The sequence below is a fragment of the Myxine glutinosa genome, chromosome 5, assembly GCF_964187855.1.
Source record: "Myxine glutinosa chromosome 5, kmMyxGlut1.1, whole genome shotgun sequence".
In the NCBI taxonomy this organism is placed as follows: domain Eukaryota; kingdom Metazoa; phylum Chordata; class Myxini; order Myxiniformes; family Myxinidae; genus Myxine; species Myxine glutinosa.
Window position 1 is genome coordinate 114,003,420 of NC_136265.1, and position 19,103 is coordinate 114,022,522.

Genomic DNA, 19,103 nt, shown 5'->3' on the forward strand with positions numbered 1-19,103 from the left:
GGGCAGAAAACTCCTTGGAAACACTAACTCGGTTATTGTCGGTGTCGCCCTCATGTCTGGAGTGCAGCGTCCTTGGTGTGAATATGAGCACAACTTCCAAATAATGTACCGTGTGGGAATGGGGCACAAACCACCAACTCCCGAGCGTCTGGGTCCGGAAGGACGGGCCTTTTTGGCTCGGTGCTTCGAAGGGGATCCGCGTGCCCGTCCCACGGCCAGCCAGCTGCTCGACCATCCCTTCCTCAAGGTTGATTGCTGGAGTTATTTTATGACCTACAAAGTAAACATGAATGGGATGTTCGAGTACTGACCCAAGGAATGTAAATAAATCTGATTGATGGAGTAATTGGATGATCCATCGCTGTTATTGGTCAAGTACACGTCCGTTTCTCGTAATCTTTGTGCAACAATTTGTGCTTTTAGAGACTTATTTCCAAAGCTGAGGACATTGTTCCAGATTGTCTCATCTAACTGTAGTTATTTGTGGCTTGCACTGTTATTACCTTCGCCACTAAAGGTGGACGGACGTTATGTTTTCACCAGTATCTTTGTCTGTGAGCAGGATATCTCAGAACGTTGTGGATAGACGAAGTTGTGGATGGAGGATTTGCAGATTCGGACGAAATTTTGTGGACAGGTTGGGTGTGTGATGAGGACAAACTGATTAGATTTTGGTGAAGATCCGGGTCCGGATACAAAAATGTTTTTGGTGATTCTTCACCATGGAGAGACGAGGCTAAAAACGATAAATATCCCGATGTCTCAAAAAGCTGTTGATGGATTCGGATGAAAATTGGTGGATAGGTTGTGTGTGACGAGGACGTATTGATTCGACTTTGATGCAGAACCGAATCCAGATCCAGATACTATAATTTTTAGTCTCGCCCCAAAGGGGATGCGAGACTATTGCAACGCCCATGCCTGTTTGTCTGTTTGTTTGTCTGTGAGGAGCATATCTCAAAACGTTGTGGATGGATTCGGACAGAATTTGGTGGGACAGGTTGGGTGTGTGACAAGGACGAATCGATTCAATTTTGGTGAAGATCCAGTTCTGGCCTATCAGTGGGATACAAAACGTAAACCGTTCAGCCTAGCGGAGGTACGCGCTCTACCGTGTACCCTTATAGTTTGTATGGCGTGTCAATTCTCACTGCCATCCATACATTTAATTTGTGTCTTTGTACAAAGAGAATGTGTCTCTGCGTCCATGTGCTTGTTTCTCTCGTTTTCTACTTCTTTCATCGACCTCATCACATCCACCAAATGAAGTGACTTTCTAAACTTCCTCCCTTTCACACACCTTCCTACATTTACTCCCACTTGTGCCCTTTCTGACCCTTCTGAAATGTCCCAAAACATTCCCATGGAAACTTAATAGGATTTTGGTGCAGTGAGAAATAATTCCCTGGAGGCTTGCTATTTTCTGAGGCCACTGATGCTCCATCGTGGACACAATTATCTGTCTTCCATGAGCCTACATTTAGTTAAAAAAACTAAATTGGTGAAACACAAGTCTATATGTTGTGTTTATCATCGCTATGCTAGAACATCAAGTTGGTCATCGCTGTGCTTGCACTTCAAGTTAGTCATCGCTATGCTAGAACATCAAGTTAGTCATCGCTGTGCCAGAACATCAAGTTAGTCATCACTTTGCTTGCACATCAAGTTAGTTATCGCTATGCGAGAACATCAAGTTAGTCATCGCTATGCTTGAACATCAAATTAGTCATCGCTATGCAAGAACATCAAGTTCGTCATTGCTGTGCTTGAACATCAAATTAGTCATCGCTATGCTAGAACATCAAGTTAGTCATCGCTATGCGAGAACATCAAGTTAGTCATCGCTATGCTAGAACATCAAGTTAGTCATCGCTGTGCTTGAACATCAAATTAGTCATCGCTATGCTAGAACATCAAGTTAGTCATCGCTGTGCTTGCAAATTAGTCATCGCTATGCTAGAACATCAAGTTAGTCATCGCTATGCTAGAACATCAAGTTAGTCATCGCTATGCTAGAACATCAAGTTAGTCATCGCTGTGCTAGAACATCAAGTTAGTCATCGCCATGCTAGAACATCCAGTTAGTCATCGCTATGCTAGAACATCAAGTTAGTCATCGCTGTGCTGGAACATCAAGTTAGTCATCGCTATGAAAGAACATCAAGTTAGTCATCACTATGCTAGAACATCAAGTTAGTCATCGCGATGCTGGAACATCAAGTTAGTCATCGCGATGCTGGAACATCAAGTTAATCGTCGCTATGCTGGAACATCAAGTTAGTCATTGCTATGCTAGAACATCAAGTAAGTCATCGCTATGCTAGAACATCAAGTTAGTCATCGCTATGCTGGAACATCAAGTTAGTCATCGCTATGCTAGAACATCAAGTTAATCGTCGCTATGCTAGAACATCAAGTTAGTCATCGCTATGCTAGAACATCAAGTTAGTCATTGCTGTGCTAGAACATCAGGTTCGTCATTGTTATGTGAGAACATCAAGTTAGTCATCGCTGTGCTAGAACATCAAGTTAATCGTCGCTATGCTAGAACATCAAGTTAGTCATCGCTGTGCCAGAACATCAAGTTAGTCATTGTTATGTGAGAACATCAAGTTGGTCATCGCTATGCTAGAACATCAAGTTCGTCATTGTTATGTGAGAACATCAAGTTAGTCATCGCTGTGCGAGAACATCAAGTTCATCATCGCTATGCTAGAACATCAAGTTAGTCATCGCTGTGCTAGAACATCAAGTTAGTTATTGTTATGTGAGAACATCAAGTTGGTCATCGCTATGCTAGAACATCAAGTTAATCATCGCTATGCTGGAACATCAAGTTAGTCATCGCTGTGCGAGCACATCAAGTTAGTCATCGCTATGCTAGAACATCAAGTTAGTCATCGCTGTGCCAGAACATCAAGTTAGTCGTCACTGTGCGAGAACATCAAGTGAGTCGTCGCTATGTGAGAACATCATGTTAGTCATCGCTGTGCTAGAACATAAAGTTAGTCATCGCTATGCTGGAACATCAAGTTGGTCATCGCTATGCGAGAACATCAAGTTCGTCATTGTTATGTGAGAACATCAAGTTAATCGTCGCTATGCTAGAACATCAAGTTAGTCATCGTTGTGCTTGCACATCGAGTTAGTCATCGCTATGCTAGAACATCAAGTTAGTCATCGCTGTGCCAGAACATCAAGTTAGTCGTCACTGTGCTAGAACATCAAGTTAGTCGTCGCTATGCTAGAACATCAAGTTCGTTCATCGCGATGCTAGAACATCAAGTTAGTCATCGCTATGCTGGAACATCAAGTTGGTCATCGCTGTGCTTGCACATCAAGTTAGTCATCGCTATGCTAGAACATCAAGTTAGTCATCGCTGTGCTTGAACATCAAATTAGTCATCACTATGCTAGAACATCAAGTTAGCCATCGCTATGCTAGAACATCATGTTAGTCATCGCTATGCTAGAACATCAAGTTAGTCATCGCTGTGCTTGAACAGCAAATTAGTCATCACTATGCTAGAACATCAAGTTAGTCATCGCTGTGCTTGAACATCAAATTAGTCATCGCTATGCTAGAACATCAAGTTAGTCATCGCTATGCTAGAACATCAAGTTAGTCATCGCTGTGCTTGCACATCATGTTAGTCATCGCTATGCGAGAACATCAAGTTAGTCATCGCTGTGCTCGAACATCAAGTTAGTCATCGCTATGCAAGAACATCAAGTTAGTCATCGCTATGCTAGAATATCAAGTTAGTCATCACTATGCTGGAACATAAAGTTAGTCATCGCTATGCTGGAACATCAAGTTAGTCATCGCTATGCGAGAACATCAGGTTAGTCATCACTATGCTAGAACATCAAGTTAGTCATCGCGATGCTGGAACATCAAGTTAGTCATCGCTATGCTAGAACATCAAGTTAATCGTCGCTATGCTGGAACATCAAGTTAGTCATCGCTATGCTAGAACATCAATTTAGTCATCGCTATGCTAGAACATCAAGTTAATCGTCGCTATGCTAGAACATCAAGTTGGTCATCGCTATGCTAGAACATCAAGTTAGTCATCGCTATGCTAGAACATCAAGTTAGTCATCGCTGTGCTAGAACATCAAGTTAGTCATTGTTATGTGAGAACATCAAGTTAGTCATCGCTGTGCTAGAACATCAAGTTAATCGTCGCTATGCTAGAACATCAAGTTCGTCATCGCTGTGCCAGAACCTCAAGTTAGTCATTGTTATGTGAGAACATCAAGTTGGTCATCGCTATGCTAGAACATCAAGTTCGTCATTGTTATGTGAGAACATCAAGTTAGTCATCGCTGTACTAGAACATCAAGTTAATCATCGCTATGCTAGAACATCAAGTTAGTCATCGCTGTGCTAGAACATCAAGTTAGTTATTGTTATGTGAGAACATCAAGTTAATCGTCGCTATGCTAGAACATCAAGTTAGTCATCGTTGTGCTTGCACATCGAGTTAGTCATCGCTATGCGAGAATATCAAGTTAGTCGTCGCTGTGCCAGAACATCAAGTTAGTCGTCACTGTGCTAGAACATCAAGTTAGTCGTCGCTATGCTAGAACATCAAGTTAGTCATTGCTATGCTGGAACATCAAGTTAGTCGTCGCTATGCAAGAACATCAAGTTAATCGTCGCTATGCTAGAACATCGTTAGTCATCGCTGTGCTAGAACATCAAGTCAGTCATTGTTATGTGAGAACATCAAGTTAGTCATCGCTGTGCTCGAACATCAAGTTAATCGTCACTATCCCAGAACGTCAAGTTAGTCATCGCTATGCTAGAACATCAAGTTAGTCATCGCTATGCGAGAACATCAAGTTGGTCATCCTTATGCGAGAACATCAAGTTAGTCATTGTTACGTGAGAACATCAAGTTAGTCATCGCTATGCTAGAACATCAAGTTAGTCATCGCTATGCTAGAACATGAAGTTAGTCATCGCTATGCTAGAACATGAAGTTAGTCATCGCTATGCTAGAACATCAAGTTGGTCATCGCTGTGCTTGCACATCAAGTTAGTCATCGCTGTGCTTGCACATCAAGTTAGTCATCGCTATGCGAGAACATCAAGTTGGTCATCGCTGTGCTTGCACATCAAGTTAGTCATCGCTATGCTCGAACATCAAGTTAGTCATCGCTATGCTAGAACATCAAGTTAGTCATCGCTATGCTAGAACATCAAGTTAGTCATCGCTATGCTCGAACATCAAGTTAGTCATCGCTATGCTTGAACATCAAGTTAGTCATCGCTATTCTAGAACATCACGTTAGTCATCGCTGTGCTAGAACATCAAGTTAGTCACCTCTGTGCTAGAACATCAAGTTAGTCATCGCTGTGCTAGAACATCAAGTTAGTCGTCGCTGTGCGAGAACATCAAGTTAGTCGTCGCTATGCTAGAACATCAAGTTGGTCATCGCTATGCTAGAACATCAAGTTAGTCATCGCTATGCTAGAACATCAAGTTAGTCATCGCTATGCTAGAACATCAAGTTAGTCATCGCTATGCTAGAACATCAAGTTGGTCATCGCTATGCGAGAACATCAAGTTAGTCATCGCTATGCTAGAACATCAAGTTGGTCATTGCTATGCTGGAACATCAAGTTCGTCATCGTTATGTGAGAACATCAAGTTAGTCATCGCTATGCGAGAACATCAAGTTAATCGTCGCTATGCTAGAACCTCAAGTGAGTCATCGCTATGCTAGAACATCAAGTTAGTCATCGCTATGCTAGAACATCAAGTTAGTCATCGCTATGCTAGAACATCAAGTGAGTCGTCGCTATGCGAGAACATCAAGTTCGTCATCGTTGTGCTTGCACATCGAGTTAGCCATCGCTATGCTAGAACATCAAGTTAGTCATCGCTGTGCCAGAACATCAAGTTAGTCGTCGCTATGCTAGAACATCAAGTTCGTTCATCGCTATGCTAGAATATCAAGTTAGTCATCGCTATGCTAGAACATCAAGTTAGTCATCGCTATGCTAGAACATCAAGTTGGTCATCGCTATGCGAGAACATCAAGTTAGTCATCGCTATGCTAGAACATCAAGTTGGTCATTGCTATGCTGGAACATCAAGTTCGTCATTGTTATGTGAGAACATCAAGTTAGTCATCGCTATGCGAGAACATCAAGTTAATCGTCGCTATGCTAGAACCTCAAGTGAGTCATCGCTATGCTAGAACATCAAGTTAGTCATCGCTATGCTAGAACATCAAGTTAGTCATCGCTATGCTAGAACATCAAGTGAGTCGTCGCTATGCGAGAACATCAAGTTAGTCATCGTTGTGCTTGCACATCGAGTTAGCCATCGCTATGCTAGAACATCAAGTTAGTCATCGCTGTGCCAGAACATCAAGTTAGTCGTCGCTATGCTAGAACATCAAGTTCGTTCATCGCTATGCTAGAACATCAAGTTCGTCATCGCTGTGCTTGAACATCAAATTAGTCATCGCTATGCTAGAACATCAAGTTATTCATCGCTATGCTAGAACATCAAGTTAGTCATCGCTGTGCTTCAACATCAAATTAGTCATCGCTATGCTAGAACATCAAGTTAGTCATCGCTGTGCTTGAACATCAAATTAGTCATCGCTATGCTAGAACATCAAGTTAGTCATCACTATGCTGGAACATCAAGTTAGTCATCGCTATGCTGGAACATCAAGTTAGTCATCGCTATGCTAGAACATCAAGTTAGTCATCACTATGCAAGAACATCAAGTTGGTCATCGCGATGCTGGAACATCAAGTTAGTCATCGCTATGCAAGAACATCAAGTTAATCGTCGCTATGCTGGAACATCAAGTTAGTCATCGCTATGCTAGAACATCAATTTAGTCATCGCTATGCTGGAACATCAAGTTAGTCATCGCTATGCTAGAACATCAAGTTAATCGTCGCTATGCTAGAACATAAAGTTGGTCATCGCTATGCTAGAACATCAAGTTAGTCATCGCTATGCTAGAACATCAAGTTAGTCATCGCTATGCTAGAACATCAAGTTAGTCATCGCTATGCTAGAACATCAAGTTAGTCATTGTTATGTGAGAACATCAAGTTAGTCATCGCTGTGATAGAACATCAAGTTAATCGTTGCTATGCTAGAACATCAAGTTAGTCATCGCTGTGCCAGAACATCAAGTTAGTCATTGTTATGTGAGAACATCAAGTTGGTCATCGCTTTGCTAGAACATCAAGTTAATCATCGCTATGCTCGAACATCAAGTCAGTCATTGTTATGTGAGAACATCAAGTGAGTCATCGCTATGCGAGACCATCAAGTTAGTTATTGCTATGCTAGAACATAAAGTTAGTCATCGCTATGCTGGAACATCAAGTCAGTCATTGTTATGTGAGAACATCAAGTTAGTCATCGCTGTGCTAGAACATCAAGTTAATCGTCGCTATCCCAGAACATCAAGTTAGTCATTGTTATGTGAGAACATCAAGTTAGTCATCGCTGTGCTAGAACATCAAGTTAGTCGTCGCTGTGCGAGAACATCAAGTTAGTCGTCGCTATGCTAGAACATCAAGTTGGTCATCGCTATGCTAGAACATCAAGTTAGTCATCGCTATGCTAGAACATCAAGTTAGTCATCGCTATGCTAGAACATCAAGTTGGTCATCGCTATGCTAGAACCTCAAGTTAGTCATCGCTATGCTAGAACATCAAGTTAGTCATCGCTATGCTAGAACATCAAGTTAGTCATCGCTATGCGAGAACATCAAGTTAGTCATCGCTATGCGAGAACATCAAGTTAGTCATCGCTATGCTGGAACATCAAGTTAGTCATCGCTATGCTAGAACATCAAGTTAGTCATCGCTATGCTAGAACATCAAGTTAGTCATCACTATGCTGGAACATCAAGTTAGTCATCGCTATGCTGGAACATCAAGTTAGTCATCGCTATGCTAGAACATCAAGTTAGTCATCACTATGCTAGAACATCAAGTTGGTCATCGCGATGCTGGAACATCAAGTTAGTCATCGCTATGCAAGAACATCAAGTTAATCGTCGCTATGCTGGAACATCAAGTTAGTCATCGCTATGCTAGAACATCAATTTAGTCATCGTTATGCTGGAACATCAAGTTAGTCATCGCTATGCTAGAACATCAAGTTAATCGTCGCTATGCTAGAACATAAAGTTGGTCATCGCTATGCTAGAACATCAAGTTAGTCATCGCTGTGCTAGAACATCAAGTTAGTTATTGTTATGTGAGAACATCAAGTTAATCGTCGCTATGCTAGAACATCAAGTTAGTCATCGCTATGCTAGAACATCAAGTTAGTCATCGCTATGCAAGAACATCAAGTTAGTCATTGTTATGTAAGAACATCAAGTTAGTCATCGCTGTGATAGAACATCAAGTTAATCGTTGCTATGCTAGAACATCAAGTTAGTCATCGCTGTGCCAGAACATCAAGTTAGTCATTGTTATGTGAGAACATCAAGTTGGTCATCGCTATGCTAGAACATCAAGTTAATCATCGCTATGCTCGAACATCAAGTCAGTCATTGTTATGTGAGAACATCAAGTGAGTCATCGCTATGCGAGACCATCAAGTTAGTTATTGCTATGCTAGAACATAAAGTTAGTCATCGCTATGCTGGAACATCAAGTCAGTCATTGTTATGTGAGAACATCAAGTTAGTCATCGCTGTGCTAGAACATCAAGTTAATCGTCGCTATCCCAGAACATCAAGTTAGTCATTGTTATGTGAGAACATCAAGTTAGTCATCGCTGTGCTAGAACATCAAGTTAGTCGTCGCTGTGCGAGAACATCAAGTTAGTCGTCGCTATGCTAGAACATCAAGTTGGTCATCGCTATGCTAGAACATCAAGTTAGTCATCGCTATGCTAGAACATCAAGTTAGTCATCGCTATGCTAGAACATCAAGTTGGTCATCGCTATGCTAGAACCTCAAGTTAGTCATCGCTATGCTAGAACATCAAGTTAGTCATCGCTATGCTAGAACATCAAGTTAGTCATCGCTATGCGAGAACATCAAGTTAGTCATCGCTATGCGAGAACATCAAGTTAGTCATCGCTATGCTGGAACATCAAGTTAGTCATCGCTATGCTAGAACATCAAGTTAGTCATCGCTATGCTAGAACATCAAGTTAGTCATCGCTGTGCTTGAACATCAAGTTAGTCATCGCTATGCTAGAACATCAAGTTGGTCATCGCTGTGCTTGCACATCAAGTTTGTCATCGCTATGCTAGAACATCAAGTTAGTCATCGCTGTGCTAGAACATCAAGTCAGTCATTGTTATGTGAGAACATCAAGTTGGTCATCGCTATGCTAGAACATCAAGTTCGTCATTGTTATTTGGGAACATCAAGTTAGTCATCGCTATGCCAGAACATCAAGTTAATCGTCGCTATGCTAGAACATCAAGTTAGTCTTCGCTGTGCTTGCACATCAAGTTAGTCATTGCTATGCTAGAACATCAAGTTAGTCATCGCTGTGCCAGAACATCAAGTTATTCGTCACTGTGCTAGAACATCAAGTTAGTCGTCGCTATGCGAGCACATCAAGTGAGTCATCGCTATGCTAGAACATCAAGTTGGTCATCGCTATGCTGGAACATCAAGTTAGTCATCGCTATGCGAGAACATAAAGTTAATCGTCGCTATGCTAGAACATCAAGTTAGTCATCGCTGTGCTTGCACATCAAGTTAGTCATCGCTATGCTAGAACATCAAGTTAGTCATCGCTGTGCCAGAACATCAAGTTATTCGTCACTGTGCTAGAACTTCAAGTTAGTCGTCGCTATGCTTGAACATCAAGTTAGTCATCGCTATGCTAGAACATCAAGTTAGTCATCGCTATGTTGGAACATCAAGTTAGTCATTGTTATGTGAGAACATCAAGTTAGTCATCGCTCTGCTAGAACATCAAGTTCGTCATCGCTCTGTTAAACATCAGGTTGGTCATCGCTATGATAGAACATCAAGTTAGTCATTTTTATGTGAGAACATCAAGTTAGTCATCGCTATGCTAGAACATCAAGTTAGTCATCGCTATGCTAGAACATGAAGTTAGTCATCGCTATGCTAGAACATCAAGTTGGTCATCGCTGTGCTTGCACATCAAGTTAGTCATCGCTGTGCTTGCACATCAAGTTAGTCATCGCTATGCTAGAACATCAAGTTGGTCATCGCTGTGCTTGCACATCAAGTTAGTCATCGCTATGCTAGAACATCAAGTTAGTCATCGCTATGCTAGAACATCAAGTTGGTCATCGCTGTGCTTGCACATCAAGTTAGTCATCGCTGTGCTTGCACATCAAGTTAGTCATCGCTGTGCTTGCACATCAAGTTAGTCATCGTTATGCTAGAACATCAAGTTGGTCATCGCTGTGCTTGCACATCAAGTTAGTCATCGCTATGCTAGAACATGAAGTTAGTCATCGCTATGCTAGAACATCAAGTTGGTCATCGCTGTGCTTGCACATCAAGTTAGTCATCGCTGTGCTTGCACATCAAGTTAGTCATCGCTATGCTAGAACATCAAGTTGGTCATCGCTGTGCTTGCACATCAAGTTAGTCATCGCTATGCTAGAACATGAAGTTAGTCATCGCTATGCTAGAACATCAAGTTGGTCATCGCTGTGCTAGAACATCAAGTTAGTCATCGCTATGCTAGAACATCAAGTTAGTCATCGCTATGCTAGAACAGCAAGTTAGGCATCGCTATTCTCGAACATCAAGTTAGTCATCGCTGTGCTAGAACATCAAGTTAGTCACCGCTGTACTAGAGCATCAAGTTAGCCGACGCTGTGCGAGAACATCAAGTTAGTCGTCGCTATGCTAGAACATCAAGTTAGTCATTGTTATGTGAGAACATCGAGTTAGTCATCGCTATGCTAGAACATCAAGTTCAACATCGCTATGCGAGAACATCAAGTTAGTCATCGCTATGCTAGAACATCAAGTTGGTCATCGCTATGCTAGAACATCAAGTTAGTCATCGCTATGCGAGAACATCAAGTTGGTCATCACTGTGCTTGAACATCAAGTTAGTCATCGCTATGCTAGAACATCAAGTTGGTCATCGCTGTGCTTGCACATCAAGTTAGTCATCGCGATGCGAGAACATCAAGTTAGTCATCGCTATGCTAGAACATCAAGTTAGTCATCGCTATGCTAGAACATCAAGTTAATCATCGCTATGCGAGAACATCAAGTTAGTCATCGCTATGCTAGAACATCAAGTTCGTCATCGCTATGCTAGAACATCAAGTTAGTCATCGCTATGCTAGAACATCAAGTTAGTCATTGCTATGCTAGAACATCAAGTTAGTCATCGCTATGCTAGAACATCAAGTTCGTCATTGTTATTTGGGAACATCAAGTTGGTCATCGCTATGCCAGAACATCAAGTTAATCGTCGCTATGATAGAACATCAAGTTAGTCATCGCTATGCTAGAACATCAAGTTAGTCATTGCTATGCTGGAACATCAAGTTAGTCATCGCTATGCGAGAACATCAAGTTAATCGTCGCTATGCTAGAACATCAAGTTAGTCATCGCTGTGCTTGAACATCAGGTTAGTCATCGCTATGCTAGAACATCAAGTTAGTCATCGCTGTGCCAGAACATCAAGTTATTCGTCACTGTGCTAGAACATCAAGTTAGTCGTCGCTATGCTTGAACATCAAGTTAGTCATCGCTATGCTAGAACATCAAGTTAGTCATCGCTATGCTGGAACATCAAGTTAGTCATTGTTATGTGAGAACATCAAGTTAGTCATCGCTCTGCTAGAACATCAAGTTAATCGTCGCTATCCTGGAACATCAAGTTAGTCATCGCTATGCTAGAACATCAAGTTCGTCATCGCTCTGCTAGAACATCATGTTGGTCATCGCTTTGATAGAACATCAAGTTAGTCATTTTTATGTGAGAACATCAAGTCAGTCATCGCTATGCTAGAACATCAAGTTAGTCATCACTATGCTAGAACATGAAGTTAGTCATCGCTATGCTAGAACATCAAGTTGGTCATCGCTGTGCTTGCACATCAAGTTAGTCATCGCTGTGCTTGCACATCAAGTTAGTCATCGCTATGCTAGAACATCAAGTTGGTCATCGCTGTGCTTGCACATCAAGTTAGTCATCGCTATGCTAGAACATCAAGTTAGTCATCACTATGCAAGAACATCAAGTTGGTCATCGCTGTGCTTGCACATCAAGTTAGTCATCGCTGTGCTTGCACATCAAGTTAGTCATCGCTATGCTAGAACATCAAGTTGGTCATCGCTGTGCTTGCACATCAAGTTAGTCATCACTATGCTAGAACATGAAGTTAGTCATCGCTATGCTAGAACATCAAGTTGGTCATCGCTGTGCTTGCACATCAAGTTAGTCATCGCTGTGCTTGCACATCAAGTTAGTCATCGCTATGCTAGAACATCAAGTTGGTCATCGCTGTGCTTGCACATCAAGTTAGTCATCGCTATGCTAGAACATGAAGTTAGTCATCGCTATGCCAGAACATCAAGTTGGTCATCGCTGTGCTAGAACATCAAGTTTGTCATCGCTATGCTAGAACATCAAGTTAGTCATCGCTATGCTAGAACAGCACGCGAGGCATCGCTATTCTAGAACATCAAGTTAGTCATCGCTGTGCTAGAACATCAAGTTAGTCACCGCTGTACTAGAGCATCAAGTTCGTCGTCGCTGTGCGAGAACATCAAGTTAGTCGTCGCTATGCTAGAACATCAAGTTAGTCATTGTTATGTGAGAACATCGAGTTAGTCATCGCTATGCTAGAACATCAAGTTCAACATCGCTATGCGAGAACATCAAGTTAGTCATCGCTATGCTAGAACATCAAGTTGGTCATCGCTATGCTAGAACATCAAGTTAGTCATCGCTATGCGAGAACATCAAGTTGGTCATCGCTGTGCTTGAACATCAAGTTAGTCATCGCTATGCTAGAACATCAAGTTGGTCATCGCTGTGCTTGCACATCAAGTTAGTCATCGCGATGCGAGAACATCAAGTTAGTCATCGCTATGCTAGAACATCAAGTTAATCGTCGCTATGCGAGAACATCAAGTTAGTCATCGCGATGCTAGAACATCAAGTTCGTCATCACTATGCTAGAACATCAAGTTAGTCATCGCTATGCTAGAACATCAAGTTAGTCATTGCTATGCTAGAACATCAAGTTAGTCATCGCTATGCTAGAACATCAAGTTTGTCATTGTTATGTGAGAACATCAAGTTGGTCATCGCTATGCTAGAACATCAAGTTCGTCATTGTTATGTGAGAACATCAAGTTAGTCATCGCTATGCTAGAACATCAAGTTAGTCATCGCTATGCTAGAACATCAAGTTAGTCATCGCTATGCTAGAACATCAAGTTAGTCATCGCTATGCTAGAACATCAAGTTAGTCATCGCTATGCTAGAACATCAAGATAGTCACCGCTGTGCTAGAACATCAAGTTAGTCATCGCTGTGCTAGAACATCAAGTTAGTCGTCGCTGTGCTATCACATCACGTTAGTCATCGCTATGCTAGAACATCACGTTAGTCATCGCTATGCCAGAACATCAAGTTAGTCATCACTATGCTAGAACATCAAGTTAGTCATCGCTGTGCTAGAACATCAAGTTAGTCATCACTATGCTAGAACATCAAGTTAGTCATCGCTATGCTAGAACATCAAGTTAGTCATTGCTGTGCAAGAACATCAAGTTAGTCATCGCTATGCTAGAACGTCAAGTTAGTCATCGCTATGCTATAACATCAAGTTAGTCATCGCTATGCTATAACATCAAGTTAGTCATCGCTATGCGAGAACATCAAGTTAGTCATCGCTATGCTAGAACATCAAGTTCGTCATCGCTATGCTAGAACATCAAGTTAGTCATCGCTATGCTAGAACATCAAGTTAGTCATCGCTATGCTAGAACATCAAGTTGGTCATCGCTGTGCTTGCACATCAAGTTAGTCATCGCTGTGCTTGCACATCAAGTTAGTCATCGCTATGCAAGAACATCAAGTTGATCATCGCTGTGCTTGCACATCAAGTTAGTCATCGCTATGCTAGAACATCAAGTTAGTCATCACTATGCAAGAACATCAAGTTGGTCATCGCTGTGCTTGCACATCAAGTTAGTCATCGCTGTGCTTGCACATCAAGTTCGTCATCGCTATGCTAGAACATCAAGTTGGTCATCGCTGTGCTTGCACATCAAGTTAGTCATCGCTATGCTAGAACATGAAGTTAGTCATCGCTATGCTAGAACATCAAGTTGGTCATCGCTGTGCTTGCACATCAAGTTAGTCATCGCTGTGCTTGCACATCAAGTTAGTCATCGCTATGCTAGAACATCAAGTTGGTCATCGCTGTGCTTGCACATCAAGTTAGTCATCGCTATGCTAGAACATGAAGTTAGTCATCGCTATGCCAGAACATCAAGTTGGTCATCGCTGTGCTAGAACATCAAGTTTGTCATCGCTATGCTAGAACATCAAGTTAGTCATCGCTATGCTAGAACAGCACGCGAGGCATCGCTATTCTAGAACATCAAGTTAGTCATCGCTGTGCTAGAACATCAAGTTAGTCACCGCTGTACTAGAGCATCAAGTTAGTCGTCGCTGTGCGAGAACATCAAGTTAGTCGTCGCTATGCTAGAACATCAAGTTAGTCATTGTTATGTGAGAACATCGAGTTAGTCATCGCTATGCTAGAACATCAAGTTCAACATCGCTATGCGAGAACATCAAGTTAGTCATCGCTATGCTAGAACATCAAGTTGGTCATCGCTATGCTAGAACATCAAGTTAGTCATCGCTATGCGAGAACATCAAGTTGGTCATCGCTGTGCTTGAACATCAAGTTAATCATCGCAATGCTAGAACATCAAGTTGGTCATCGCTGTGCTTGCACATCAAGTTAGTCATCGCGATGCGAGAACATCAAGTTAGTCATCGCTATGCTCGAACATCAAGTTAGTCATCGCTATGCTAGAACATCAAGTTAATCGTCGCTATGCGAGAACATCAAGTTAGTCATCGCTATGCCAGAACATCAAGTTCGTCATCGCTATGCTAGAACATCAAGTTAGTCATCGCTATGCTAGAACATCAAGTTAGTCATTGCTATGCTAGAACATCAAGTTAGTCATCGCTATGCTAGAACATCAAGTTTGTCATTGTTATGTGAGAACATCAAGTTGGTCATCGCTATGCTAGAACATCAAGTTCGTCATTGTTATGTGAGAACATCAAGTTAGTCATCTCTATGCTAGAACATCAAGTTAATCGTCGCTATGCGAGAACATCAAGTTTGTCATCGCTGTGCTTGCACATCAAGTTAGTCATCGCTATGCGAGAACATGAAGTTAGTCATCGCTGTGCCAGAACATCAAGTTAGTCGTCACTGTGCTAGAACATCAAGTTAGTCGTCGCTATGCTAGAACATCAAGTTAGTCATCGCTATGCTAGAACATAAAGTTAGTCATCGCTATGCTGGAACATCAAGTTGGTCATCGCTATGCAAGAACATCAAGTTCGTCATTGTTATGTGAAAACATCAAGTTAGTCATCGCTATGCTAGAACATCAAGTTAATTGTCGCTATGCTAGAACATCAAGTTAGTCATCGCTGTGCTAGAACATCAAGTTAGTCATCGCTATGCTGGAACATCAAGTTTATCGTCGCTATGCTCGAACATGAAGTTAGTCATCGCTATGCTAGAACATGAAGTTAGTCATCGCTATGCTAGAACATCAAGTTGGTCATCGCTGTGCTTGCACATCAAGTTAGTCATCGCTATGCTAGAACATCAAGTTAGTCATCGCTGTGCTAGAACATCAAGTTAGTCATCGCTATGCTAGAACATCAAGTTAGTCATCGCTGTTCGAGAACATCAAGTTAGTCACCGCTATGCTCGAACATCAAGTTAGTCATCGCTGTGCTAGAACATCAAGTTAGTCGTCGCTGTGCGAGAACATCAGGTTAGTCGTCGCTATGCTAGAACATCAAGTTGGTCATCGCTATGCTAGAACATCAAGTTAGTCATTGTTATGTGAGGACATCAAGTTAGTCATCGCTATGCTAGAACATCAAGTTAGTCATCGCTATGCTAGAACATTAAGTTGGTCATCGCTATGCTAGAACATCAAGTTGGGCATCGCTATTCTAGAACATCAAGTTAGTCATCGCTGTGCTAGAACATCAAGTTAGTCGTCGCTGTGCGAGAACATCAAGTTAGTCGTCACTATGCTAGAACATCAAGTTGGTCATCGCTATGCTAGAACATCAAGTTAGTCATTGTTATGTGAGAACATCAAGTTAGTCATCGGTATGCTAGAACATCAAGTTAGTCATCGCTATGCTAGAACATCAAGTTAGTCATCGCTGTGCCAGAACATCAAGTTAGTCATCGCTATGCTAGAACATCAAGTTAGTCATTGCTATGCTTGCACATCAAGTTAGTCATCGCTATGCTAGAACATCAAGTTAGTCATCGCTATGCTAGAACATCAAGTTAATCATCGCTATGCGAGAACATCAAGTTAGTCATCGCTATGCTAGAACATCAAGTTCGTCATCGCTATGCTAGAACATCAAGTTAGTCATCGCTATGCTAGAACATCAAGTTAGTCATCGCTATGCTAGAACATCAAGTTAGTCATTGCTATGCTTGCACATCAAGTTAGTCATCGCTATGCTAGAACATCAAGTTAGTCATCGCTATGCTAGAACATCAAGTTAATCGTCGCTATGCGAGAACATCAAGTTAGTCATCGCTATGCTAGAACATCAAGTTCGTCATCGCTATGCTAGAACATCAAGTTAGTCATCGCTATGCTAGAACATCAAGTTAGTCATTGCTATGCTAGAACATCAAGTTAGTCATCGCTATGCTAGAACATCAAGTTAGTCATTGCTATGCTTGCACATCAAGTTAGTCATCGCTATGCTAGAACATCAAGTTAGTCATCGCTATGCTAGAACATCAAGTTAATCGTCGCTATGCGAGAACATCAAGTTAGTCATCGCTATGCTAGAACATCAAGTTCGTCATCGCTATGCTAGAACATCAAGTTAGTCATCGCTATGCTAGAACATCAAGTTAGTCATTGCTATGCTAGAACATCAAGTTAGTCATCGCTATGCTAGAACATCAAGTTTGTCATTGTTATGTGAGAACATCAAGTTGGTCATCGCTATGCTAGAACATCAAGTTCGTCATTGTTATGTGAGAACATCAAGTTAGTCATCTCTATGCTAGAACATCAAGTTAATCGTCGCTATGCGAGAACATCAAGTTTGTCATCGCTGTGCTTGCACATCAAGTTAGTCATCGCTATGCTAGAACATGAAGTTAGTCATCGCTGTGCCAGAACATCAAGTTAGTCGTCACTGTGCTAGAACATCAAGTTAGTCGTCGCTATGCTAGAACATCAAGTTAGTCATCGCTATGCTAGAACATAAAGTTAGTCATCGCTATGCTGGAACATCAAGTTGGTCATCGCTATGCAAGAACATCAAGTTCGTCATTGTTATGTGAAAACATCAAGTTAGTCATCGCTATGCTAGAACATCAAGTTAATTGTCGCTATGCTAGAACATCAAGTTAGTCATCGCTGTGCTAGAACATCAAGTTAGTCATCGCTATGCTGGAACATCAAGTTGATCGTCGCTATGCTCGAACATGAAGTTAGTCATCGCTATGCTAGAACATGAAGTTAGTCATCGCTATGCTAGAACATCAAGTTGGTCATCGCTGTGCTTGCACATCAAGTTAGTCATCGCTATGCTAGAACATCAAGTTAGTCATCGCTGTGCTAGAACATCAAGTTAGTCATCGCTATGCTAGAACATCAAGTTAGTCATCGCTGTTCGAGAACATCAAGTTAGTCACCGCTATGCTCGAACATCAAGTTAGTCATCGCTGTGCTAGAACATCAAGTTAGTCGTCGCTGTGCGAGAACATCAGGTTAGTCGTCGCTATGCTAGAACATCAAGTTGGTCATCGCTATGCTAGAACATCAAGTTAGTCATTGTTATGTGAGGACATCAAGTTAGTCATCGCTATGCTAGAACATCAAGTTAGTCATCGCTATGCTAGAACATTAAGTTGGGCATCGCTATGCTAGAACATCAAGTTGGTCATCGCTATTCTAGAACATCAAGTTAGTCATCGCTGTGCTAGAACATCAAGTTAGTCATCGCTGTGCGAGAACATCAAGTTAGTCGTCACTATGCTAGAACATCAAGTTGGTCATCGCTATGCTAGAACATCAAGTTAGTCATTGTTATGTGAGAACATCAAGTTAGTCATCGGTATGCTAGAACATCAAGTTAGTTATCGCTATGCTAGAACATCAAGTTAGTCATTGCTGTGCCAGAACATCGAGTTAGTCATCGCTATGCTAGAACATCAAGTTAGTCATTGCTATGCTTGCACATCAAGTTAGTCATCGCTATGCTAGAACATCAAGTTAGTCATAGATATGCTAGAACATCAAGTTAGTCATCGCTATGCTAGAACATCAAGTTAGTCATCGCTATGCTAGAACATCAAGTTAGTCATCGCTATGCTAGAACATCAAGTTAGTCATCGCTATGCTAGAACATCAAGTTAGTCATCGCTATGCTAGAACATCAAGTTCGTCATCGCTATGCTAGAACATCAAGATAGTCACCGCTGTGCTAGAACATCAAGTTAGTCATCGCTGTGCTAGAACATCAAGTTAGTCGTCGCTGTGCTATCACATCACGTTAGTCATCGCTATGCTAGAACATCACGTTAGTCATCGCTATGCCAGAACATCAAGTTAGTCATCGCTATGCTAGAACATCAAGTTAGTCATCGCTGTGTTAGAACATCAAGTTAGTCATCACTATGCTAGAACATCAAGTTAGTCATCGCTATGCTAGAACATCAAGTTAGTCATCGCTGTGCAAGAACATGAAGTTAGTCATCGCTATGCGAGAACGTCAAGTTAGTCATCGCTATGCTATAACATCAAGTTAGTCATCGCTATGCGAGAACATCAAGTTAGTCATCGCTATGCTAGAACATCA

General features: G+C 41.6%; 1 protein-coding gene across 1 annotated transcript in view; it reads left to right on the forward strand.

Annotated features, from left to right (window-relative positions):
* MAP3K4 (mitogen-activated protein kinase kinase kinase 4) overlaps positions 1 to 19,103 on the forward strand; it is a 185,820-nt gene that overhangs the window by 146,325 nt on the left and 20,392 nt on the right. Inside the window, exon 29 of the mRNA XM_068116524.2 lies at positions 68 to 247. Within this exon, the coding sequence (XP_067972625.2) occupies positions 68 to 247 (180 nt within the window). The remainder of the gene's footprint in view (positions 1 to 67; positions 248 to 19,103) is intronic.